General features: G+C 41.0%; 1 protein-coding gene across 2 annotated transcripts in view; it reads right to left on the reverse strand.

Moving 5' to 3' along the window:
* The window catches only part of Baiap2l1 (BAI1 associated protein 2 like 1), a 139,103-nt gene extending 111,992 nt beyond the window's left edge, over positions 1–27,111 (reverse strand). For both annotated transcript variants that reach the window (XM_029559114.1, XM_008824024.3), the window contains exon 1: positions 26,988–27,111. In XM_029559114.1, coding sequence (XP_029414974.1) covers positions 26,988–27,038 — 51 coding nt within the window. In that variant the 5' untranslated portion in view covers positions 27,039–27,111. The remainder of the gene's footprint in view (positions 1–26,987) is intronic.
* Between the last annotated feature and the right edge of the window lie 531 nt (positions 27,112–27,642).

Below are 27,642 nucleotides of genomic sequence, written 5' to 3' on the forward strand. Positions count from 1 at the left end.
AAACCAAAAAAAAAAAGCAGTATCTACCCAAGATAATCTTTAAGTGAATTACAAATCTCTGAATAAATGTAGAGCTCTACAAATTGAATTTTATGTGTCATTTTATTCTATACAACTCCTATACAAATTATTATGTTACAGGTGCTTGAATAGAGACAGATTTTAATGCTATATGGCAAGAACGTCTGTCACAGGAGTTAACTGGGGGCACTTTGAAATAGGTTTCATTTGAAGAAAACCTTGCTTCCTCCTTCCTTGAGTGTTGCTGGAAGCTGTTGTTCCTGTCCTAGTCCTGCCAACATCTGATTACCTCGTCAGTCTTGGGGAAAGTATTAGTAAGCAAATCTGGCAAAGAGACAACTGGCTTGAGGGCTAACAGATGTTCACAAGAGTCACATTGTTCATGCCCATTATGGATGTGGGGCACATTCATGGTAAAGGAAACCTGTATAACTGAGATGGATTTTTTGAAGCATTAAGCTAGATCAAGGCTGGAAAGATGGCTCCACAATTAAAAGCACTGGCTGCTCCTGCAGAGGACCCAGATTTAGTTTCCAGCACCCACATGGCAGCTTACAACCATCTATAACTCCAGTTCCAGGGGATCCAATGCCCTCTTCTGACCTCCGCAAGCATTACACAACAGGGGTACACTTACATAATAAAATAAAAATAAAATAAAGAAAAATTAAGCCAGACGTGGTGGCACATGTCTTTAATCCCAGCACTTGGGAGGCAGAGGCAGGCGGATTTCTGTGAGTTTGAGGCCAGCCTGGTCTACATAGTCCAGGTCAGCAGTGTCTACAGGGAGACCCTGTCTCAAAAATTACAAAAAAAATTAAAAGAAATACTTACTTAAGCTAGGTGTGATGATACATGCCTATAATCCCTGTACTTAGGGGGCTGAGGCAGGAGGATTGAGAGCTGGAAGCCATCCTGAGCTACAAAGCAAGATATTAATTCAACTCTGAACCTAGAAAATTGCAGCCACTTGTGAAAGAGATGTACTCTTGCTCTGGAGTGTGTTACTGAATATGTTAAAGCTGTAGTGAAATGCTTCTTCTAATCATGTAGTTATTAAACATTTTTAAAAATGATTAAAAAAATAATTCTTCAAAGCATAAAAATTTGCTCCTTAATAATTAGTAGATGTGAAAAACATTACCAATGAAATCTACCTGACAACTTTATATCCATGCTCAGATGCCAAGGAGCTCAGAAAGTAACCGACTGTAACTAGTAATAATAAGATATATAGAGATTAGAAAAGCATGTACAAGCATCTTAATGTCAATTGCATTAAAAATAAATTTTTCTGTATGAAACTGTGTATTTTAATAATGAAATGGAGATCTTTTTTAAAGGTTAAAACCTCATTTAATTTTATGTCTTACAGGGTTTATACTGAGTACAATATTGTATAACTGTAATAATTCAACTGTAAACCTAAAAATTTACAGCTAATTTTGAAAGAGATGCATCTTAGCTCTGGAAATTGTTATTGAATATGTCAATGCTGTTGTAATGAAATCCTTCTTCTAAGTATGTGGTTATTAAATAAATAATTTAAAAAAAAACAACCTAAAGTAAAACCTCATTCAAATGTGTTAGCTCAAAAATGCTTCCTATCAGTCAGGTAGGAATAATGTTAGCTCCCCATAAATGTCTGTTCTATTAGCTATCAAGCAGCATTATCTTATCAATTTGTATTGTCTGTATTCTGTAACATACCACCACAGTTAATAACAGGACTGGGAGGTATGCTTTCATCTTTAGGTGAATAACAACACCTCTCTGAGCCTTAGTCTTGTTTACAGAATGGAAATCAGAGCAAATTTTATTTTTTAAGAGGTATGAAGGTTGAATGTGATAATTGATCATTATAGAGCACTTATTTATAGATTATTGCAAATCTATTTTTGTGGTGCTGGGATCAAACCCAGGGCCTTGTGTATGCTAGGCAAACACTCAGACCCTGAGTGCCACCCCCAGCCTCAGGAAGCACTTATGTATTCTTCAAAGTACTCGAGCTTGGTACATACTGAACCAACTGTAATTAATATTGCAAGAGGAAAGAGCTAAAATATCAGTCTTCAAACAGAAGGTCATTCCCACTTCCCAAGGTTCTCTAGGTGCCTCCATGTCCTCTCTGTAGTATGAAAACTATCAGCTCTCCTGCCCTAAACTGTCATTATCAGGATGAAAGAGATCATGAACACAAAAATCTAGAAAAGGAAAACAGAAAATTGAAGGTGTTCTTATCTGCTTTATTCAGCTGACAGCATTCTTTTATTAATTATCTTCATTTGTGATACTTTTTAACACTTGAGTTATATTTCTGGCTCTATACTCAACATTTGACTTGGATTTCATTTGATGCTAACTTCATGGTTATTAATACCCTCATTTCATAGGTGAGATATGGAAACTCTGAGACATTGTATTTTAAAGCCTTGGTAAAGGTCCTCTGAGCAACAAGAGGGAGAGCGAGGCCCACGGGTCTCATTACCAACCTTTGCATTCACTCTGGAGCCTCAACAGTTCCTTCAAATGATTTCTGAAATACACTGAATTGAAAATGCTTTCCCAATGCCAGTGCCCCACTTTAGTGAGAAATTGTGGGAACCTCTGCAGTATTTTTTTTATGTTTTCTTGAAATTTTACTACTTATTTTTAGTGATTATAATTGACTTTTTAATAACATGATACAAGACCCATTCTTCTTTAAATATTTTATTATTTTTATTTTAAGTGTAGGTGTGTATTGCCTGCATGTATGTAAGTGTGACCGTGTTGTGCAATGCCGCCAGAGGACAGAAAAGGGCATCAAATCCCCTGGAACTGGACTTACAGTTGTTACTTGCCATGTGGGTGCTGGGATTTGAGCCTGGGTCTTCTGGAAGAACAGCTCTTAATAGCTGAGCCATCTCTCCAGCCCCCACAAAACCATTCTTGACTCAACAAGTATTTATGATCTCCTTCATCTTTGCTTTCCCATTAAAAACAGAAAAAATAAGTTGGGCATGGTGGAACACATCTTTAATCCCAGCACTGAGGAGGAAGAGGCAGGCGGATCTCTGTGAGTTCAAGGCCAGCCTGGTCTACATAGTGAGTTAGACCACTAGTGAGGCTGAGGCTACAGGGTGACTCTGTCTCAGAAAAGACAACAACAACAACAACAACAACAATAATAAAATAAATGAGAAAAAATTATCTACGGCTGGTAAAATGGATCACTGAGTAGTGGTGCTAGCCATCAAGCCCGATAACCTGAGTTCAATCCCTGGGACCCACTTGCTAGAAGGAGAGACTCAAGATGTCCTCTGACCTCCATACATGTGCTGTGTGACATGAACTTGAGTACATACACCTACACACACATGCAAATAAATATTTAAAAATAGTATAAAATAAAAAGAAGAATCCAGTCATTTGTAGTTCTGACAGGAATTTACTAACAGTTAACACAGTCTTTAAAAGGTCTCTTTGCAAAGCTACAGACAAAATTATAGGATGCTGGATCACTGCACTCGTGAACTCACAGCAAGCTGTAGTTGCCTGCTTAAGACCTGCTCAAGTTCCAGCCAGTCAACATTCCAACAAGGAGAGGGAGGGTTAATGAGCCCCCACCCCTAACTGAGAAGTTATGGACAGCTGGTGGCTTCTAGAAGAGGGAGCGACAGTTTTCTTTAAGGGTGTGTCTCCTGGTAGGTTGACCATGCTCCAGTGGATGGCCCTACACCCGGGAGTATACAGACAGCACAAATTAGTTGATAGGTTATTAAATAAAAAAAAGAAGACATGAAGTTTGGGGACAGGGAGGTAGAGGTGGATCAGGGAGGAGTTAAGGGAGGAGTTCTAGTAAATCTAATCAAAATATATTGTGTGAAATTCTCAGAGAATTAATAAAACATGTATTTATAAAATTAAAAGATACTTGGGGCTGGAGAGATGGCTCAGGGTTAAGAACACTGGCTGTACTTCCAGAAGACCCAGGTTCAAATACCAGCACACAGGGCAGCTAACAACTGTTTGTAACTTCAGTTTCAGGAGATCCAACAGCCTCTTCTGTCCTCTGTGGGCATTGCACGACACAGTTGCACACACTACATGCATACACATAAAATAAAAATAGTAAATATTTTTTAAAAAATTAAAAGATACTCTAGCAACCCAATTCAGGGAAAGCTATAATTAAGACTATTGATAATTTTCTAGTCCACCATTTATTTATTTGTTTGTTTGTTTTTGAGGCAGCGTCTCTCTGTAGCCCCAGCTGTCCTGGAACTCACAATGTAGAGCAGGCTGGCCTTGAACTCACAGAGATCTGCCTGTCTCTGCCTCCAAAGTGCTGGGATTAAAGGCGTGCGCCACCACGCCAGCTCTTCTCTCCTTTTTTAATTTAAGGTTATACTTCTGAGACCTGGTCACCTGGATATACATAGACCGGGTTTATTCCTATATATGGTACCTCACTGTGACAGTGTCAGGTGACCCTATGGCTAAGCTACAGGATCCACTTAGTCAACACTAATTGGGGTATTGTCATATAAGTATTTTGCAGATCTGGCTAATATTCATAAACAGATGGCTTTAAGCAAAAGAAATGATCTCCAATAATCTGGGTGGGATGTCATCTATTCACCTGAAAGGCCTTAACAAAACTGAGGTTCCCCATGGAAGAAATGTCACTTAGGGACTATGTCACCTTCCAGGTGGTTAGCCTGTCCTACACATTGCATACTTACCACTCCCCACAATCACAGAAGCCAGTTTCCTGAAAGAAACCATTTTGTTTTTACACACACACACACACACACACACACACACACACACACACGCACTATCCAACATGTAAAAATACTGCATTTTATTCATCTGTTCTTCCACTGAATGTCAAGTTATGTTGCTACCAGCTATAGAGTAAGAAACTGCTTCCATTTGCATAGGGAAGATTTTACCTAGAAACAATTGCTGGGATGTAGGGAATGTTGCTGGACTTTCCAACTTTCTTACATGTACTGCCAAACTGGAAGAAAATGGGTATCAATTTATACTCCCATAATTACTACATAAAAATATTGTTCTACCACATCCTCACCAACACTTTGTATTATCATACTGTGTGTCTACTTGATAGGTAAAGGGCAGAACCTTTTTAAAAGTATCAAAAGCTGTTTCCATTGTCAGTATTAAAAGTCTATACATGTGCTTGCCTCACATGCATGAGGTCTTGGATTTGATCCCCAAAACTGAAAATAAAAAAGTCTAAACTAAAAATATCAATTCAGAAGAAGAGACACAATGCAAGGTGATTCTTGGTAAAATTTAATGGCTGTATCTTCAGTTCTTATGTTTGACTTTTGTCTTTTTAACAGCACGGTATGAGGAAGAAGTACTTCAAGCTAGGCTGTTTCTTGCACTAAATACTTCACCCCAGCTACTACTTTCCAGGTACCATGAGCTCCAGGCTGTTCTCTCAACGAGCCTAATCCATTTCTCCATGGGGAATATTATTTTCCCCTTCTGCTTGAAGGCTCTGGTTCTGGACATCAGACCCACTGAGTCTCAGCTTACAACCTCTCAGAGACATCTTCCTTGATCTTCCTCTTCCCACAGGCAGTAGCAACTGCAGCCTCCCTCCCTCTTTTGCTCTTGCTGCTTGTTCCTGGCTTTCTTCAAAGTGCTTATCATTACCTCACATGATATTACCTATCTATTTACTCCCTGTCTCCTTGTTTGAAACAACTTGTAAATTAAGGTCAAGGACCCAAGTTTAACCACCTCTGCACCCCTATCACCAGGAACAGTGTCTGCACCTCAAATGCCCCAGAGTGAATGCAGCAGTGATTCTGGAAGTCTGTATGTAGAGATATATGTGTTCCTGCTGGATCCCCTGCTTGCTGTCCCTTCAGCGCCACAGGCACATCTGAACACACTTCTACAGACACAATGGCCCAGTGGGCCAATTAGTCATGAAGAACAAGTGTGAGATAATGGGGCAACCGCTTGCAACTTCATTAACTCAAAGCATAAACTTCACAAGAGAGTCATAAAGGCTGCAAGGCTCTGCCCTCTGCCTAGTAAGGTTTAACAGGCTTATGCAGTCTGAAAATACCGGGGCTTTCCTTGTGAATTTTGCTTGCAAACCGTATGCTCTTGTCAATTTAAAATACCTTTTACATTATTTTGGCAATATGCAGTTCTTAAAAAAAAAAAAGAAAAAGAAAAAGAAAAATAGTGTCTTATTAGAAGCAATCCAAATATCCATCAATCGGAGAATATAAAACCAAAATGTGGTACACTCATACAACAGGCATCAAGTAAGACACACACTCCAACATGGATGAATTCCATTATGTTTAGCAAAGAGAAGCCAGTCACAAAAGACTACATATTGGGCTGGGGTGGTAGCTCTGTGACAGAATATTTATCTAGCACATCGGCCCCAGCACTGGAAAGAAAAGAAAAAGACTCCATTTATATGAAATAATCAGAAAAGACAGACATTTTGTTATAATCATTATTTTGAAACATGGTTGCACTATATAGCCCAGGTTGGCTTGGAACTCATTATGCAATCCAAGATGGCCCTCAAACTTTTTGGTTTTGTTTTTTTGAGACAGGGTCTCTCTGTATCCCCAGCTGGCCTGGAACTCACAGAGACCCACCTGCCTCTGCCTCCCAAATGCTGGTATTAAAGGTATGTGCCACCACACCTGGCTCAAACTTTCAAAAAATTATTTATTTATTTATTTATTATTTTTATTTCATGTGTAATGAGTATATTGCCTGAATGTATGTAAGTGTACTTGTGTCATGCAGTGTCCATGGAGACCAGAAGGGGGCATCAAATCCCCTGGAACTGGAGTGAGAGATGGTTGTTAGCCAGCATGTGGGTGCTGGGAATTGAACATGGGTCCTCTGCAAGAGCAATCAGTGCTCTTAACTGCTGAGCCGTCTCTCCAAACCCCTCCCTCAAACTTGTAATCCTCCTTCCTCAGCCTCTAGAGTGCTGGGATTATAGGTGTACACTACCAAGCCAGGCCAGAAAGGCAAATCTATAGAGAAAATACATTAGCAGTGACCTAGCACTGAAAGTAAAGAGAAGAATGACCGCAAACAGGCATGAAGAATGTGCACACATTTTAAACGAGTGAATTTTATATTACATACATTACAACTCTACAAAGAATTAAAAAGCAAAGTGAAATAATACAAAAACCTTTTGAAGGTCAGAAAGATGGCTTAGTAGGTGAAGGCACTTGCAGCCAAGCTTGATGATCTGAGTTGGATACCTAAGATCCACACAGTGGAAGGTGAGAACCAAGTCCCACAAGCTGGCCTCTGACATCCATGTTTGCCATGGTATAAGTGTGCCATTCCCACAATAAATAAATACAAAAAAAATTATCAACTCTGGGGCTTCAGGGAGACCCTGTCTCAAAAAGACCAAAAAAACAAAAAAAAAAAAAAAAAAAAAAAAAGAGAGAAAATCCAAAACAAAACACTGACTGCTAAGGATTCTTAATGCTATGGATGGGTACAATGCATTTGCTTACTCCTTGGCTGTGGCTAAACAGCCCACCTACAGATAACCCAGCTGTTGAATGTGTATGTGTGTGTATGTTCATGTGAGTGTGACTGCATGTGTGTGTGCATGTGCATATACATATGGAGGCCAAGGACAACCTCAGGTGTTATTCTTCAGGTATCATTCACCTTTTAAATTTTTTATTTATTTTTATTTTATGTGTATGAGTGTTTTGCCTGCATGTATGTAAACACACCTGTGTCATGCAATGCCTAGAGGCCAGAAGAGGACATCAGATCCCCTGGAACTGAGTTACAGACTTGTTAGCCACCATGTATATGCTGAGAACAAAGCCTGGGTCCTCTGGAAGAGCAGCAGGTGTGCTCTTAATTGCTGAGCCAGCCCTTCAGCGCCCCCCACCCCTTTTTTTGAGACAGTGTCTCTTTCACTGCGGGTCACCAATTAGGCTAGAATGGCTGGTTTGAGAACCCCGGAGATCTGCCTGTCTCTCCCGGTCCTTCCCCATTGCTGGGATTACAAGTGTATGCCACACTACATCAAGTTGTGTTTTTTGTTTGTTTTTTAATGTGTGTTCTGGGGATCAAACCTAGATCCTCGTGCTTGTTGACTGAGCTATCTCCCCAGCCCAAGTCAGATCTGTTGAGATGCAGGTCATTTGCCATCCTTTGTGAACACTGATTGGTCTAGGACCAGAGGAAGTACTTTTGGTCTGTAGAATGTTTATGCCCACTTTGCTATCTGCATCAATCACTTCTCCAAGGTGAAAATCAATTTGACCCATTAACAGAAAATGATACATTTATTTTGGAACAGATTTGCTGGATTAGCAGCTGTCTTTTTAGCTATGACTGGACATGGTATTTGGCAAATGTTTCTGGGGAAATATATCCTTACCATGTCCTTCTAAAAGGGAAATTTTCATAAGAAATACCCATTTTACAGAGAAAATAAAATCATCCACTGACCATTTGCTTTGACTTCAACACTGTTTTCCCTTCTTTCCATTCATCATCCATAATCCAGGTTTTAATTTACATAGAATTCTTTCTGCAAAGGTGGTCCTTCAAGGCACAAAGGTCATACAGGATGGCCTACAGACTCACACAAACCGTTCCTACTCATACAGTCTGGGTGAAAGAAGCTACTGGGAGAGTGGTCAGTGAAGCACAGGGACACCCCTCTGTTGTGGAAGAATGCTGAGGGAGTCAGGGAGCACCTCTTAGGTCTTGAGCTCCCAGTCAAGAGATGGGAACCTCAGTATGATCACCTATAAGACAGGAGATGCATTGCCAGGTGTGATCAAGTTTCCATGAACTTCTATTTTACTGTCTAAAGAAACCAATTTCAGGGATGGATCTATAGCCAGTTGGTAGAGTACTTGCCTACCATGCATATATCTTGCATTTGATCTCCAGCACCATGCAGACCAGGTGTAGAGGTGCACAGCTGTAATTCTAGCACTTCAAAGATGGAAGCAGGAAGATCAGGAGTTCAAGGCTACTCTTAGCTATGTAGTAATTTCAAGGCCAGCTTGGGCTGTGTGAGACCCTGCCTCAAACAAACAAGCAAGCAAACGAACAAACAAACAAGCAAACATTAAAGAAACAGATTTCCATCAAGAACTCTGCATCTCTCCCTTGTCCCTACTTGTTTAGACAGCAAGGACTTGCCTGAAGCTAAAGCACAGCCAAGTCAAACAGGGGTCTAACACAGAGATGGGAACAAGAAGGCTGTCCTACAACTGTTCATACCTTATAGATAAATTATCAAGGCTGCCAAGAAAGTTATTTTTCCCCTTTCCCACACTTCTTTGCACTAGGCATCTCCGCTCTGTTAGCACCCTTGTGGACCCTCAGAACTGGGAGCTTGTCACAGGCAAGGCATCTCTCAACTCAGCAGAGAAGCTTTCTTATACAGCAGATGGTGATCAACATAGAGAACCACATCTGGTAAGACAATAAGAGGCTGCAGATTGCTTATCCCTGAATAGGACACCTGTATCAAACTTCTGCCCCCTAAGGCTTAGGGATCATTGTAGAAGAGGGGGAGGAAAGACTGTAAGAGCCAGAGGAGGTGGATGACAAGGAAACAATTTTCCAGACAGTCAGTTACTCAGATGAACTCACAGTGCTGACAGCAAGCACAAGTCCCAGGTAAGCTCAAACCATACAAAATCCCAGCTTGAAAGACACAAGGAAGTGCTTAAGAAACCCCAACCCTCTCTGAGGAACTACCAGCAATGGATGGCTGCTGGGAGGGGGAGATTAGTATCATTTAAGGGTGAGACTCTTAGGCTGACCTGGTTCCAGTGGATGAACCCACACCAAAGGGCATTTTGGGGACACAAACCTGACTCTATAGGCCTTAATATATACTAGAGTATGGAAGTTTGGTAGGAGGTTGGGGGGGGGTGCCGATAAGGGAGGGGCTCTAACTATGATAAAAATATATTGTATGAGTGCTGGGCATGGTGGTGCACCCCTTTAATCCAAGCACTTGGGAGGCAGAGGCAGGCAGATCTTTGAGAGTTCAGCCTGGTTTACATAACAAGTTCTAGGCCAGCTGAGGCTAAGGGAGACCCTGTCTCAAAAAGACCAATACATACATACACACACACACACACACACACACACAATGAAATTTGCAAAAATTAAAAATAAAAAATTTTTATAAAGAAAAAGTTATTTTTCAGCATTATCCCAATTAGTATACTAATATAAAACAATCTGGGTTTTCAAATATTTTTTAAAACATTTATTTTTATTTTTATTTATTTCTAATTTTATGTCAGACTATTTTTAAAAAATATTTTATTTATTATTTTATGTGTATGAGTGTTTTGTCTGACGGACCTAAGTGCACCCATGGGTGTAATGCCTGTGGAGGCCAGAAGAAGCTGACTGATCCCCTGGAAATGCAGTTATAGACAGTTGTTAGCCACCATGTGGCTGCTGGGAACTGAACCTGGGTCCTCTGCAAGAGAAGCCAGTGCTCTTAACCACTAAGCCATCTTTCCAACCCCTCTTTATTTATTATGAATGTTTGTCTGCATGTATGTATGTGCACCCATGTGTACTCTGTTCTGGCAGCAGTTACAAGACAGTGTCAGATCTGGAACTGGAGTTACAGGTAGTTGTGAGCTGCCATGTGGGTGCTGAAAACCGAACCTGGTCCTCTACAAAAATAGCAAGTACTTTTAACTGCTGAGCCTTCTCTCCAGCTCCTTAATTATTTTTTAAAAAAACCTGGAGGGTGCAGTGGTGCACATCTATAACTCTAACACTTGGGAAGCAAAGGAAGCAGGAGGATCACTATAAATTCAAGGAGAGCCTGGTTTACCAAATGAGTTCTAGGAGCATGCAAGATGGCCTAGCAGGTAAAAATGCCTGTTGCTAAACCTAACTACCTGAGGTTCATTCCTGGGACCCACATGATGGAAGGAGAGAATTAACTTCTGAAAGTTATTTTCTGACCTCCATACACATACACACCCATGCACAAACACACACACAAATAAATAAATCTAATTTAAAAAATAAAACACAACAAACAACATGGAGGGGTGTGATGGTATATGCCTATAATCCTACCACTTAGGAGGCTGAGGCAGAAGAATTGGAGAATTGAGAGTTCAAAGCCAGCCTAGGCTACATAGTGAGACACTGTCTCAAAAAATAACAAAATCAAACTAGCTTGGAGGGAAAAGCCTATACAGGAATTCTGACTTCAGGACCATTAGATAAAAGTAAACCAAAGAATAAAATAATGATTGACACCTGGTTTAAGACTAGAAAATTTCATTCTACTTCAAACATTAAACAGGAGTTTAATATTTATGTCAGGGAGAAACCATTCCAAACTACTTCTCCCTGTAGTTCAAGGACAGATGATTATACTGGGCTTTAGTCTAGAAAATTTTATAATGCTATATAACTATACACATATTTGTGACGATGCCAAAAAAGCCTTTGTCTGAATTATGCGTTCATGGCCTTGGTAAGGAGTGAGCTATTAGCTACCAGAACAATAACTGACCAATGGGAACAGGGGATTTTTGGAACCCTGCCCCAGAATTCAAGTAATTTTTAGACTGTAAACTTCAGAGAGCAGTATCTATGACTGAAATAAAAACTACCTGAAATTGCAGCTACAATAACAGCAGTCTCCATTATCACTTGGTTTATGGTGGTATGTTTTTGTTTGAAAGAATAGTAGCATAATCCTTTCGAGTCTACAGTATTGTCAGTTACATAATTTTAAAATTTGAAGGAAGAAAATGTTTCAACCAGAATCTAAAAAATGTGCCTCCTTCCTGATATTTGCCAGAGAGAGAGAGAGAGAGAAAATGAAAATAAATATGAGAATGAATGAATCAACATGTGTACTTAACTTTCATCCCATTAACTTTGCTAGGTCCTTCTCTCATTGAGACAAAGTCTCCCTGTAGCCCCAGCTGGCCTGGAGCTTGCTATATAGACCAGGCTAGCCTCCATCTCAGAGAGATCCACCTGCCTCCCCTGCCCCCGAGTGATGGGATTAAAGGCAGATGTGCCGCCACCACACCCAGTCTGCTTGCAGTTTTGAAAAGATGTGTCCTTGGATAAAAAGCAAGCAATGAATTTACAGGAGAGATTTATGTGCAGCTGAAATTGTCTAGAAAGCCCTAAAGTGCTTAACAGTGAACAGGAGCTTTATCACATCCAGGTAGATTCACTTCATACTCAAGAACCATTTGTTGTTTTAAGCTCACCAGTTCCTTCCAAACACCATTCTTTTTTTTTCTTTCTTTCTTTTTTTTTTTTTTAAAAGATCTACTTATTTTTATGTGTAGAGAGTGTTTGTTTCCATGTATGTATATACACCACACAAATGCTTGGTGCCCATGAAAGTCAGATGAGGGAATTGGATCCCCTGAAACTGGAGGTGTAGACGGCTGTGAGCAGTCATATGGGTGCTGAGAACCGAACCCAGGTCCTTTGCAAGAGCAGCCAGTGTTCTTAACTGCTGAGTCATTTCTCCACCCACCAAGTACCATTCTTATATAGAATAACTCTAGTAAAATTCCATCAGAAATAGGAGTTATTCTAATGTGCATTAAAATTGCACACCTTGCAATCAGGGAGATAATTTGTTTAAAATTAGACAATTTTAAAACAGTTCAAAATCTCTACTTATATTCTCAGATTTCAGTAAGGATGATCAAAATTTGTCTTATTTTTGCTTTTCTTGTTTGTTTGGTGGTTGTTTTGGTTTTGGCTGATTGAGACAGGATTTCCCAGTAGCCCCGGCTGGCCTGTAACTCACTATGTAGACTAGGCAGGCCTAACTCAACAGAGCTCTGCCTGCCTCTGCCTCCCAGGTGCTGGGATTAAAGGCATGTGTCATCATACTCAGCTCAAAATTTCTTTAAGGGGCTGGAGAGATGGCTCAGCAGTTAAGAACACTGGGTGTTCTTGCAGAAGACCTGGGTTCAAATCCCAGCACCCACATGGCAGCTAACAATTGTCCATAGCTCCAGTCTCAGAGGACCCGACAGCCTCTTCTGTCCTCTGCAGGCATTGCATGACACAGGTGCACTTACCTACATACAGGCAGTACACACATACACATAAAATAAAAATAATAAAATAAAATTTCTTTAAAATACATAATTTTTAAAGATTTATCTTAATTTTTAATTATTTGTATTTGTTTTGTGTGTGTGTGTGTGTGTGTGTGTGTGTGTGTGTGCATGTATGTGTGGGTACTTGGAGAAGTCAGAGGGCATTGGATCCCTTGGAACTGGCGTTACAGGTGGTTTTGAGCCACCTGATATGGGTGCTAGGGTCTGGACTTGGGTCCTCTGTAAAAGCAGTGACTGTTCTTAACCACTGAGCCATTTTTCTAGCCCCTAAAATGTTTAACTTTTGTTTCTCATCTACTTCTTTCCAATATTCAACTTAGTGGAACCCTGCCTCAAAAGGAAAAGTAAAATGAGGACTAGACTGTGGCTTAATTATAGAGCTCTTGCCTAGAATCCCCAGTGAGGGGCTGGGGGCGTGGCTCAATGGTAGAGTGCTTTCCTAGCATGCAGCAGGCCCTGAGCTTCATCCCCAGTACTGCAACAAAAGAAAAAGAAAGAGAGAGCCAGGCAGAGCAGAGTTAAGGCCCTTCTGGGACAGGGTCAAGGAAACAATCAATGGCACTGGGCAGGCCAAGGCTGAAGACAAGGCTAGAAGTGTGAAACCTGGGCAGTGTTCTGTTATTAGTTCTACACTCCAGAAGGGCACAGACCCTGCTGCTGTACCTCTCCGTTGTGGTTTCTGGTGGTGACCACAGTGGCTGGGCACAGCTGTGATGCTTCAAAAATAGCTGAAGAAAGCATGAATACTGGTGGTAAGGCTGGCACATGGGCAACAGCTAACCAGGGCTTAACACAAGGTAGTTATTGCTAGCACTGTCTCAGTCTTGGCTAAGGAGCAGGTAACAACATTTGTCACAACCATGTAATAAGCACAGATCTTCAGCATCTAACCCACAAATATTTCCCAGTCATACTATGTGTCAGTACAAGTTTTTAAAAAATGCTTAAGTAGGGACTGGAAAGATGGCTCAGCAGTTAAGAACACTGGTTGTTCCTGCAGAAGACCTGGGTGCAAATTCCAGCACCCACATAGCAGCTAACAACCATCCATAACTCCAGTTCCAGGGGATTCGACGCCCTCCTTTGTCCTCTGTGGGCACTGCACAACATGGGTGCACTTACACACATGCAGGCCTAACACTCATACACATAAAATGGTGGCGCACACCTTTAATCCCAGCAGTCAGGAGGCAGAGGCAGGCGAATCTCCATGAGTTCGAGGCCAGACTCGTCTACATAGTGAGCTCCAGGACAGCTGGGGCTACAGGGAGACCCTGTCTCAAAAAATAAAAGTAAAAATAAAAAATAAATAAATAAAAGTAAAAATAAACTAATAAAAATGTTTTAAAAAATGCTTAAGTTGGGGCTGGAGAGATGGCTCAGTGGTTAAGAGTACTGACTGCTCTTGCAGAGGGTTCGATTCCCACAATCCACATGGTGGCTATGAACCATCCTTAACTCCAGTTCCAGGGGAATCTGAAGCCCTCTTCTGACCTCCGCGGCATTGCATGACATGGGTGCACTCACATACATGCAGGCGTTAAAAAAAAAAAGCTTAAGTATATAGATAACTAAAGGAGGAAAAATGTGTGCTAATAATTTCTTTTATTTAAAAAAATTTAAATTTATGTGCTTTTATTTTATGTGTATGAGTAGTTTGCCTGCACATATCTAAGTGCATCTGTGTCATGTAATGCCCATGAAGTCAGAAGAGGATGTTGGGTCCCCTGGAACTAGAGTTATGGATGGTTGTTAGCTGCCATGTGGATGCTGGGGATCTGCAAGAGCAGCCGATGTTCTTAACTGCTGAACCAGCTCTCCAGCCCAAGCTGCTGATAATTTCAACACTTATCTACTTAAATAGTTATCTTGCTTCATTCAGGTGTCAGTTTTTCCTCTACTGAGAATAGCACTAACAAGACATGAAATCAATGCTTGCATTGTAGTTGAAGTGCAGTTAATGCACAACTCCTACAGCTAACATTAACTGAACACCTGCCTTCTGCCTGACATTGTTTTTACTACCATGTTTGACCCGAGTAACAACCTCAGGAAGTAGATGTTACTTTTCAAATTATTTTTAAATTATGTGTATGTGTCTACATGTGGGTATAGAACTTGTGAGTGCAGTGCTTTCAGATGCCAGAAAAGGTCCCCTGCAACTAGAGTTACAGAAGATTTTAAGCCACCTGATGTGGGTGTTAGGAACTAAACTTGGGTCCTCTACAAGAGCAGCAAGCTCTCTTAAGTGTGGAATCATCTTTCCGGCCTGGGAGTAGACACCATTATCCGATTCACAGAAGAGAAAACTGAAGCATAAGGTAAACAGAGCAAGATGATATTATCAAGTATGAAATTAGTACAAAAATGTGGATAGCATGATGGATGCATTGGTTAGATGGCAACATCTTCTTAAAGAGCAGTCAAACAGATCTCTAATAAGAGCCACGTTCTAGATGTTTAAAGTATATTTATACACTTGGAGAGTCAGTGTATTGTCAGACATGGCTAATTTCCTGCACCTCAAGCTACTTCAAGTATAAAATGAAACTCATGCTAGTAAACTAACTAAAATCTTATTTATGTGCTTATTTACTATGTAAATGTATGTGTGTGGTGTATGCACCTCTGTGTGTGTGTGTGTGTGTGTGTGTGTGTGTGTGTGTGCCTGCCTGTGCATGTGTGGAAGCCAAAGGAGGGCATCAAGTATGCTATACTCTTACTGTCTTGTTCCCTTGAAACAAGGTCTCTCCTGAACATAGAGCTAGGCAGACAGCCAGCAACTGCAACAATCCTCTTGTTATAGGCACGTATGGGACTATGCCCAGCTTTTTACAAGGGTGCTGAATACAAACTTGGACCATCATGCTTATGTAGTAAGCTCTTACCTATTGAGCTATTTTTCCAGCCACTATATATTTATTTATAGGACTTCATGCATGTTAGGCAAATGTTCTACCATATTCCCAACCCAATCATCAAAGTTTCGTTAAAATGATGATAATGACAGCACTTAAGTGTAAGAAATTATCAATGTTATTTACTTGAGTTTTCTAGACCAGAAATGAATTGGTCGTCTCAGGAACCAGCATCTGATGGGCACATGAAAGTGACAGGACTGTCCCCTGTGCCCTTTCCAACCAAGGCACAGTTCTGCACTGAGGGTGGTGGTTGTCTGAGCTGCTTTCTGTCCTAACCCACATTCCCATCCTCCACGTTTCTGCCGGGCAAAGTGCTCTAATCAGATGAACTTCCCTCTGCTTTTCACAGGTTGTTATCACCACTTTTGAACCTTCCCAGGACATAGTTGCACTTTGAAAGAGGTGTAGTACAACAGGAATAATTTGGAACACAGTCTGAAGAATTAGAATTTGAATGTTTCAGCTTAATTTTCTGTTGTATTTGTAGGCTCAGCAGCCATCTCAAAAGTATCCTCAAAATGAAAATTAAGAGAAAAGCTAACACTTCATCTTTAAAATTTTCTGGGAGTAGACACCATTATCCTATTCATAGAAGAGAAAACTGAAGCGTAAGGTAAACAGAGCAAAATTTCTGCCACACAGAAAATTTTAGCTCAGCTCCAATATGTTCCATTGAAATGGAACCTATACATTAATTTCTGCTTGTTTCAATAACCATTTCAGGGCTGGAGAAATGACTCAGTGGATTTAAAAAAGTGCTTTTTATTGCTTCCAAACCTGCTAACCCTAACCTGTGATCAATTCCCAGAAACCACATGGTGGAAGGAGAAAACTGACTGGGGTAAGGAGAAAACTGTCCTCTAACCTCCACATATATGCATAATAAATATGAATGTTAAAAAGTAACTAGCTCATATAAAAAAAAGTAAACATTCCGGAGGGTAGGAGTGTGAGATGGTTAGGCCTTCCCTCCTGTTGCCTTCCACTTACCTTGCTAGCCACTGAGGTTTTCGGTTTTTTGTTTTTTTAATCTTTTTGAGACAGGGTCTCCCTGTAGCCCCAACTAACCTGGAACTCATTATGTAGACTAGGCTGGCTTTGAACTCACAGAGGTCCACCTGCCTCTGTGTCCTGAGTGCTGGGATTAAAGGTGTGCGCTACTATGACGGGTCTTTAAAAAAGATTTTCCTTTTTTGAGACCGGGTCTCACTAAGGAGCTCTAGCTGGCCTGAAACTCACTATGTAGACCAGGCTGGCCTGGAACTCACAGAGATCGGCCTGCCTCTGCCTCCCAAGTGCTGGGATTAAGGATTAAGGGCATGCTCCACCAGACTCAGTTGTCCTCGAACTCACAGAGATCAGCCTGCCTCTGCTTCTTCAGTGCTGGGATTAAAGGTGTATGCCACCATGCCCAATTTTATTTATTTAGTGGTCTTTTTGAGACAGGGTCTCCCTGTAGCCCCAGCTGGCCTGGAACTCGCAGAGATATGCCTGCCTCTGCCTCCTGAGTGCTGAGAGCCCAGCTTTATTTTTAATTATGTGTGTATGTGTGTGTCTATATGTGGGTTTATGCATGTGAGTGCAGTACCTGAAGAGGTCAGTAAAGGGTGTCAGATCCTCTGGAACTGGCATTACGGGTGATTGTGATCTGCCTGACATGGATGCTAGGGACGGAACTCAGGTCCTTTGCAAGAGCAGCCAAGCACTTTTAACTGCTGAGCCATCTCTCTGCTAGCCACTGAGGTTTGTTTCAGTGAAGGACTTGTTATTACTTCAAGACTTTTTAACCTCCAAAGTACCATATAAATAAAATAGTTTAAGCAACAAACTAGAGGGCCCCTGTTGTTCCATTCTCCAAATGCACACAGCTCTCCAGGCTGTCAGCAAGCCTTAGTGGTCTTATTTTATTCCTTATTTTGGGAACACATTCTGACAATTTTTTTTCCTTGTATTTGTCTTTCTTGTTGTGAGCCTTTAACAGCTGCACCAGCTCTCCAGCCCTCCTTGTATTTTTGAAAGAGAGAAAACAGCAACATTTTATGTATTTACACTTGTCTCACAGCAACAAAGATTTGAGGCAACTGTTACAACCAGTGACTACGATGGTAACACAGAAGAGATTCAAAGAGAGTCTAGAAACAGAGAGAACATTAAAACAAGGCTGAGGAAGTGAAAACAGGAGTATACAGGTCTACATGCTCACAGACCTTTTCATTACTCTGTGTATATCCACGGTTCCAAATTAGAAGTTATGCCAATAGTGGCAGACAATGTCCATATCCTATACATTCTTGATAGATACACTGTTCTACTATAAACACATATGTTCTCGATCTCAACCTCTCTCTCTCTCTCTCTCTCTCTCTCTCTCTCTCTCTCACTCTCGATTAAAAAAAAAAGAAGTAGTTTTAAAATGTCTGTATGACTGGCTGGAGTTCAGGAGGTACACTCACACAATATCTATCTTGATGCACATCTGCTTTAAAATGCAGCAACCCTTTGACCCATAGCTCCCTTCTGGGGATTTAACTTTTGGAAATCATTGAGATTTGGGCAAAGCTTTATCTGCAGCAATGTCCACTGCAGTGTTTTTAAAAAAGAAGTAGTTTTAAAATGTCTGTATGACTGGCTGGAGTTCAGGAGGTACACTCACACAATGCCTATCTTGATGCACATCTGCTTTAAAATGCAGCAACCCTTTGACCCATAGCTCCCTTCTGGGGATTTAACTTTTGGAAATCATTGAGATTTGGGCAAAGCTTTATCTGCAGCAATGTCCACTGCAGTGTTTTTTATTAAAGTACTGGCAATCATCTATATCTAACAACAGGACTGGATTAATAAATTATGATGAAGAATTTCAGAATACTGTAGAGTCATGAAAATGATGAGGCACAGAATACTGACTGGCATGGAAATATGTCCTGGAAAACACCAGAAAGAGTGACAAGAGTTAGTGTTATCTATGGGCAGTGGGATTCCAGATGACTTATTTTTCGTGTAAATTTTCATAGAAACTTTGGAAATATTCTGTTATCAGAGAAAAAATAATTTTAAAAGGCTAGGTGTGGTGACACACACCTTTAATCTCAGCACTGGGAGGCAGAGGCAGGTGGTATCTATGAGACTGAGACTCACAAAGTGACTTCCACATAGGCTGGGACTAGGGAGACCCTGTCAAAAATAAATAAATAAATAAATAAATAAATAAATAAATAAATAAATAAATAAATAAATTTCTTGGATAGGTCAATCAGGCTCCAGTACATGGACCCATACCAAAGGGCATTTGGGGACATAAATTTGACTTGATAGACCTTACATACATACATACATACACATACATACATTATATATATATGAAACAGAGTACATGAAATCAGGCAGGTGTTATTAAGGGGAGGTAACGATTAGGGGATCTAATATGATAAAAATATATTGTATGAAATTCACAAAAATTCAATAAAAAAATGAAAAAAAAAAAGACGAGACAAGTGAAAAAAAATTTTCTGGACTATAGAGATGACTCAGCTGATACAGTACCCATCAAGTAAGTATGAGGACCTGAGTTCAGATCTCCTAGCACCCATGTAAACACTAAGTATGGCAGCCAAGCCTATAACCCCAATGCAGGGGGTAGGGATCCAAGGACAGGAGGATCCCTAGAGCTCACTGGTCAGCCTGTCTGGTCTAATCAGAGCTCCAGGTTCCGTGAGAGACTGTCTCAAAAGATATGGCGAAGATCAATTGAGAAAGACATCTGATATTGACATCTCCAAATGCATACATGTACACTCATACCCACACAAATACATACATATACCACACACAAACACACCCAGATACACATAATAACATTTCCTTTAGAAGGTAAGAGTCCTGAAATTTCTTGATTAAACTGTAACTCAAATTCTTTTTAAAAAATAGCTTATTATGCCTCTAACAGTAAGGTTTATACATTTCTAAGAAAAGTTACATGAAAAGAAAAAGACACTTTCTTAATACTCAACTACCAAGAAAATTCAAATGACTCCACATTCTACTCCCAGTATTCCAAAGTGTTTAAATCCAGTTCATCTAAGTCTTCAACATCTTTTTCATAAAACTCTTTGATGTGCTAACCTATGATAACATAGAATTTGTGTTTTATTCTAGTGAAAACCATGATGATATAGCCTGAGATTCACACTCCCTAGGTCCTGATTCTATCTTTGACATCCCCTACCAGGATCCAGTTGAGGTTAAAAGCATCCTGCACAGAAACAGATCATCAGCAGACTGGGAGCAAACACTTTGAATGTCAAATTTTCATTTGCACATGACCATCAGGTGGCAAAAATGAAAAAAGACTTAACAATATCAATTACCTGCAAAGCTAGAGCGTTATGGAGCACTTAGTAAATCTCTCCTGTGTGTAAGAGATATGAGGTTTATGCCCATCAGACAAGTATTAGAATGTTCATAAAGCACCACTTATGGCATCCTGGAGTAGCCTGAAAATAATCCAAATGCCTATGACATATTCTGACTGTAAAACATCATTCAGCAACAAGAATGAGCTAACTATAATCAACAATATTGCTGGGTGTGGTGGTGCATGCCTTTAATCCCAACCGGATCTCTATGAGTTCAAGGCCAGCTTCATCTCCATTAGCAAATCCAAGCCAGCTGCAGCTACAGGGAGACCTTGTCTCAAAAAGACCAAAATATATATATATATATATGGATGAATATGACATGACCACTGGGTAAAGAAGACAGATAAAACACCGGGGGTGCAGTTCAGTGGAGCTTGTTACAGTCTTGGTCTGGGTACTGGTTACACAGGTATGTTTAGTTTATGACAATGTAGTGGGCTATTTATGCTAAAGCACACCTTTCTTTATGTATACTGTAATTCAATAGAAAAGTTTTATAAATAAATGCATTTGCCTATGTCAGCAGGTAAGTTAAATCAATGTTTGTGCAGCTTTTATGATAACTTTTACTTTGCCACTGCAGAATAAATATCCACGTGGAATGTTGAGTCATTACAATTTCATGCACATTAGGTTTCCTTTACAGGTCTGCACAAGGCCAGAAGTAATGTTGAAAATTGAATAATGTCACAGAAATAAACTTAAAAGCTAACTGAAACTTGTGGAGGGTGTCATCTCTCTAAGTGGTTGTAATCTCCCTGGTTTCACAATCAAGGATGCTGCCTAGCAATGTTATCATGGTTGTAAAACTCCTTTCTCATCAAGGAAAAAGAAACGTTTTTGATGGGGGAAAAAAAAGCACTATTGTTTGTTTGCTTTATATTTTCACTTTGCCAGACAAAAAGTTAAAGTACTGGGCTGTTCCCATTAATATTCAGTTCTTGGCAACTCTTTCTATTGTTCCTTAGGACATGATTCTTACTACCTCCCTTTTAGCCACTGTGGAGCTAAGCAGGTTATCTAGACTTCTACAAATCCCATTTTACCTTCAGGACACTTAAAGAAAGAAGGGTTACGAGAACAGACACCAAATAACATACAGAGTTACAGCAATGAATATACAAATTATACCCCAAGGTATAAAGGAGCTTTTTGTTGTTGTTGTTTGGGGCTTTTTAAAAGATTTATTTTAAAAAATTTATTTGTGTGTGTCTGTGTCTATGTATATGCCATGTGAGTATAGGTGCCTGAGGAGGCCAGAAAAGGGTGTCATACCGCCTGGAGCTAGAGTTACAGGTGGTTATGAGCAGTCCAATGTGGGTGCTGGGAATTGAGCTCAGGTCCTCAGGAAGGATGATCTCAGTTGTTATTCCAGCCTGTTTTTGACTTTTTTGAGAAGGTGTCTCACTCTATTGTCCAGGCTGGTCGTCTTGAACTTACTATGTAGCCCAGGCTTAACTCGCTGCAATTCTCCTGCCTCAGCCTCCTTAGTACAGAAAGCTTTATATCTGAGCTTGTATACTACTCATTCTGGAAACCAATCAAGTAGACACTTTCAGTTATACATCCCTCCATTAAATTCAAGCTGAGGAGATGGAAAAACAAATTAAACAAACAGAGAAATACACACACACCCAGCTGGCTTGCTCTGCCAAACATAAGAACAGAAACATCTCAGTTTCTTATTCAAAAGTGTCTTTAAAACAGGTCTATGATCATGAATTACCTGAAAGAAAGAAAATATCAATGACACCTTAGACGGTCAGATTATGAAAACGTGTTTGGGTGCACAGAAACTAAATAAATTACTATTTAGAGGCTGAAGTTGATTACTCAGATTCTATACCTCAATTTCTCAATTTTAAAATGGTAATAAAGGGCTAGGGAGATGGTTCAGTGGTTAAGAGAATATACTTCCAGATGACCCAATTTCAGTTTCCAGCACCCATGTCAGGCAGCTGACAACCTTCTGTAACTCTAGCTGCAAGGGATTGGACACCCTCTTCTGGCTTCTGCAGGCCTCCATAAGCACATAATTAAAAATTAAATTGTGAGGGGCTGGAGAGATGGCTCAGCGGTTAAGAACACTGACTGTTCTTGCAGAAGACCTGGGTTCGAATCGCAGCACCCACATGGCAGCTAACAACTGTCTGTAACTTCAGTTTCAGGGGATTCGACAGCCTCTTCTGTCCTCCGTGGGCACTGCACGACATGGGTGCACTTACTTACATGCAGGCATTAACACTCATACACATAAGGCCAAGAAAAAAATTAAATCATAAAAAATGGTAATAAACACAAAATTCATATCTACCTTAGGGGTAGACATAGCATTAGAATGAAATGAAACATTCTATGAAAAACATCAAAGGAGGGAATGGAAATCTGAACACAGGACAGGCACTTAAATTGATTAAATGTGCATTCATTTAACAAGTACACCTACTTTGCACTTTGTTTTAGGTGCTTGAAATACAACAAAACTAAACTATTTAACTTTGGAGTTCATATTGCAGTTGGAGAGGGAAGAGGGTAAGCAAATATAATGAATAAACACATCATATAGTATAGTCTACAGCTAGAAGTTTTATGGGGGAAAAGGTAAAGTGCCTAAAGTGGGGTTGGGAGATGAGTTATAGGCACCTTTGAAAGAGTTGAATGAACAAGCTTCTTCAAAAAGGTAATACTGACTGCTTTATTTGAAAAATGTCACGATTCTTTTTAAAACTAAACTTGGGGGCTGAGGAGATGGCTCAGTGGGTAAAGTACTTGTTGCAGAAGTATGAGAACCCGAGTTTGGATCCCTAGCACCCACAGAAAAAAAACTGAATGAGGTAGTGCACATCTGTAATCCCAGCACTGGGGAGGTAGAGACAGGAGGATCCCTGAGGCTCACTGCCCAGCCAGTCTAGCCAATTTGGTAAGCTCCCGATTCAGTAAGAGACCCTGTCTCAAAAAATAAAGTGGAGTGACTGAGGAAGACATCTGATGTCAAACTCTGCCCTCCACACATCCATGTGCACACATAATGCATGTGTATACACACATATACACACACACACACACACACACACACACACACACAAACCCTAAATATTTCCTTGGTACGATATATATAATTTTGTGAAGACTGAATCAGATTACAATCCTAGAATTCTTGAAATCACATAGATATTAAATATTTTTTCCTTTAAAAATTTATTATGGTATTTGGTTTGGCTAAGTTATGCCTAGTGTATCTTAGTTTTTGAGTAGAATAAATCTTACATTGTTAGTGGCAATGAATAAAGACTCTGTCTGCATTCCTTTCCCTCCTTCCTTCGTGAGTATCATTTTCTACCTTCTCTAAATGTTTAGTAAGACTCACATAGGTAGGAAGTCCCTGGACGACACCACACCTATCCTTCCAATTTCCTATGACTTTAACGATTCTAACTTCTAGGAAGGTTGTGGTTCCTCTTAATTAAGGGGTTTTTTTTGAACTTTACTTGTCCTCACCCACAAAGGCTTGTATTCATCAGAAAACCATGCAAAATCACAAGCAAGCTTTTGAGGGCAAATTATGGGCACACTATAGACTGAAGCGTGAGAAGGGGGAGGGATATTTGACTAAACTGAAATTAGCAACAGGACTTCATACTTTGGTGCTTATTATGTCTTTTTTTTTTTTTTAATGAAACAGTACAATACACATTCTCCTGGGAGCTAGCATGAATAGCCAACAATTGTTTGTCTAAGTACATATTTCTTAAACTCAGCAAATGTGTAAATATATATTTGATGATACCGGATAACTGCATAGAGGATCATACTACTTTATAAACCTCCCATTTTTCTAAAGAATTTATTCCTTTATTTAAAAGATATCTGAGTATTAAAAAAAAATCTAAAATCCAGACAGGCAAGACATTAAATCTCATTTGCAGGTGGCTTCTGTAATTGCACCTGGTTAGATTATGTTTCTATTAGGAAAATATTATAGATTGCTAGGTAACAGAAAGCAAATCTGCTTTTTAAAAGAACAGCATTCACCAGCATTGCCATTATTCACCAACATTCACCAGTATTGCAGTAGAATTTTGCAATATTGCACTTGAATTGTTTTTAGCTTTGATCGCAGGGGGTGGGAAAGAACCTAATGAGGCTTTCCTAATCTCTTCAGTAAATGTAAGTTTACTGTGTTATCCATCAGAGCTAAACTACAGGATAGCAGCCTTTACTTCATTTTATAGATATATAAACCTCTGTGCTGTGATTTGTTATCCCACAGCCTCAACATTAGAAACAAACAAACAAACAAACAAACAAACAACAATGAAAACAAAAACTGATCCCAAAGGACTAATACAGAAATGTTGGGTAAAATCAATCAGCATTTAGCAAGCTTTTGGTATGCTTTAAATACCTGGGAATGGAAAGCAATAAAGTACAGGTCTCTGAGCTTCAATCTATTATGATCTTTCAAAAACTGAAAATGAGCAGGTATGATGGTACACACCTGTAATCCCAGCATTAGGGAGGCTGTGGTAGGAAGATGGGTCAGAGGACAGCCTAGCCTACATAGTAAATTCATAGGCTGGCCTAGACTACGTAAGGAAGAGTGCCTCAATATACTAAAATTGATTTAGGCTGCCTTATGTCTACAATTACAATATCAAAACAGTGGAATCAGCACTGTTTTCCTTGTGCCCCAGGTCTGTGGGTAGTCCAAGACATGGCAAATGGTTAATATTTATGACACTGTAATTTGCTTGCATAAACCCCTCCAAAGACTCCTCAGTCAGTCAGAAGTGAGAGAAGGTATTTTACTCAGAGCATCTGATTGCTTGTCTCAAGCGGACATTCTCATGCTACTCTTGACAAGATAAATAAGCAGTATGTTTGAGTGCTCATGTGTTCTATCGAAGTGGACTCTACTTACAATTTGCAATGATCTGCATTCCTCAGTTTTTCCTTAACGATCATCTGAGTAACTGTTCTCATCTCATGGCTAAAAGTAAGACTGTTTTACTTACATATTTTTCAGCACTATGCCTCCAGTCCTCATCTTCAGATCATTTAAATATGAACAGTCTCAACCTAAATGTAAGGCTTTAAACATTCAAATGTCTGGCCCTCTATTAGGAAAACACAGGGCTAGGTTTGTCACAGTTGCTGACCCCCAAGATATTCAAGAAAGTCTACTCTATCTACCTTTAAAGTATAATGCATGTAAAATGTTAGAGTACATATACACTTTATCAGATGAAAGGAATCAATAAATTTTTGAACTTGAATAGATTATGAAAATATTTCCATGCTGTTTTTAAACTCTTCCCCAGCAAGTCCATAACTCTCTCTGATTTCAGAAACTCGGACTTTGCAAGTTTTTAGAAACTCAATTTTAGGGTTAAAAAAGAAATATCTATAGAAATGACCAAAGAAAGAATGGGCTCTAAATTCATTTGTAACTACAGCTACAAATGAATTTAGAGAACTTTAAATCGCAGGGGTTCAATGGGCCTAAGTGGAATTAAAACAAAAGTTGTTTTGTATTCTATTAATAGCAGATGATTAAACGCATATCTGATTTCAACTGGAATTCATTTATAAGTACTTAAACTTACTAAACTGGCCACTAATCCTATGTCTGTTTCTGGAAAAATTCTCTCACATAACATGCAAGTTAAGAGATCACGGGTTCTGTCAGCTCAGGTCAATTTTTATTAAAATCTCAGCGCTCTCTTAGTTCAATAACCTCACAAAATCGATAGAGAGAAAGCCAAGCGCGGGCGAAGATGATCTTAATACACTGTAAACGTGTAGAAAATGGTCAAACTATAATAATGGCCAAGTGGAACTGAAAGCTGCGTGTGAAAAGGTCCAAGAGGGGGGAAGGCGGTTCCAGTCTTCCCCAGAGCAGACTCTCTGGCAGCCTAGAAAATTCCCTGAGCTGGGGGAGCCGAGCTCACCTGACGATCGATTCCTAATTACAGGGGAGTTTCTCCCCAACATTCTTGAGCACTTTCTTTGCTCCGACGAAACTCGAGCTCGTCTTTTTTTTTTTTTTTTAAATCTCTTTGGATCTCGGAGGGTTTTAAGCCCAGTGGTCACCCCAGTACGGTCACTGATCTCAAGGAGAAGTTGGAGGGAGGCGGGACCCGGGGGACCCCCCCGACCCCCCACCCCCGGCTTGTCGCCCAGGTCTCCAATTGCCCCCCAAATACGAGAAATGTGCAGGTGGCCGCGGCGTCCCTGAGGGTCAAGGGGGGGAGGGGAGGCGAGGCCTGCCCAAGTCAAGTCCCCACTTTATCTCAGAGATAGAAAACACTGCCCTTTACCCGGCTTGGCGCTCTGGGTCTCGAACCCCCGACGTCCCCCAAGTCCCTGAGCCTCCCAGCCTCCGCCCGCAGCCTCAAACCCTGAATCCCTCTAGGTCTCGCCCCTCCCTTCTCCAGCCTCCCGACACCTCCGCGAAGTCCCACACTTACCCGGTACGTGTTCTCCGTGAGCCGGTTCACCTCCTCCGGCCCCCGCGACATGGCTGCAGCCTCGGGGCCGACAAGCGCGGGACGACGCGGCGGGGCCTCGTGGCCACCCGACCCGGGGACGGCGGGAGCGCCGAGAGTGCGCGAATGAGGGGTTCTCGAGAGTCGGCCGCCAACACAGCCGGCAGCCCGGGAGTGCCAGCGCGCGGCTCCGCTGCCAAAATGTCAAACTTTGCCGCGCGGCGGTCAGTGAGGAGCGGAGGGAAAAGCCTCCAGACGCGGCCGGGACCAGAGCGTGGAGTCCCGCGGCCCCACCTGAGGAGAGAGAAGTGGGCGGGGCTGAGAGGCCAATGGGCGGGGCCGCCCCACCTGAGGCGGCCTGGTGACCCGGGTCTAGGCAGAATAGGTCAGAGTGGGCGGAGCCGCCGCAACTGAGGCCACCTGGTGGGCGGGGCGGTCTAAATGAGGCAGCCCGGGTGGCGGGGAAGAGAGGGAGCCAGCGAAGGTGGGCGTATCCTAGTATCCTTATAGGCGGGGCTGAAGGCGGGCCAGCGTGTTGGGCTGGGCGGCCTATTCGGAGGTTTACGGAATAGGCGGGGCTTAGCGGGGAAGGGGCGTGGCCTCCCCGCCTGAGGCGGCCTGGTAGGCGGGGCGATCT

The sequence above is a fragment of the Nannospalax galili genome, unplaced genomic scaffold (assembly GCF_000622305.1).
Source record: "Nannospalax galili isolate Female #2095 unplaced genomic scaffold, S.galili_v1.0 scaffold809, whole genome shotgun sequence".
Taxonomy (NCBI): Eukaryota; Metazoa; Chordata; class Mammalia; order Rodentia; family Spalacidae; genus Nannospalax; species Nannospalax galili.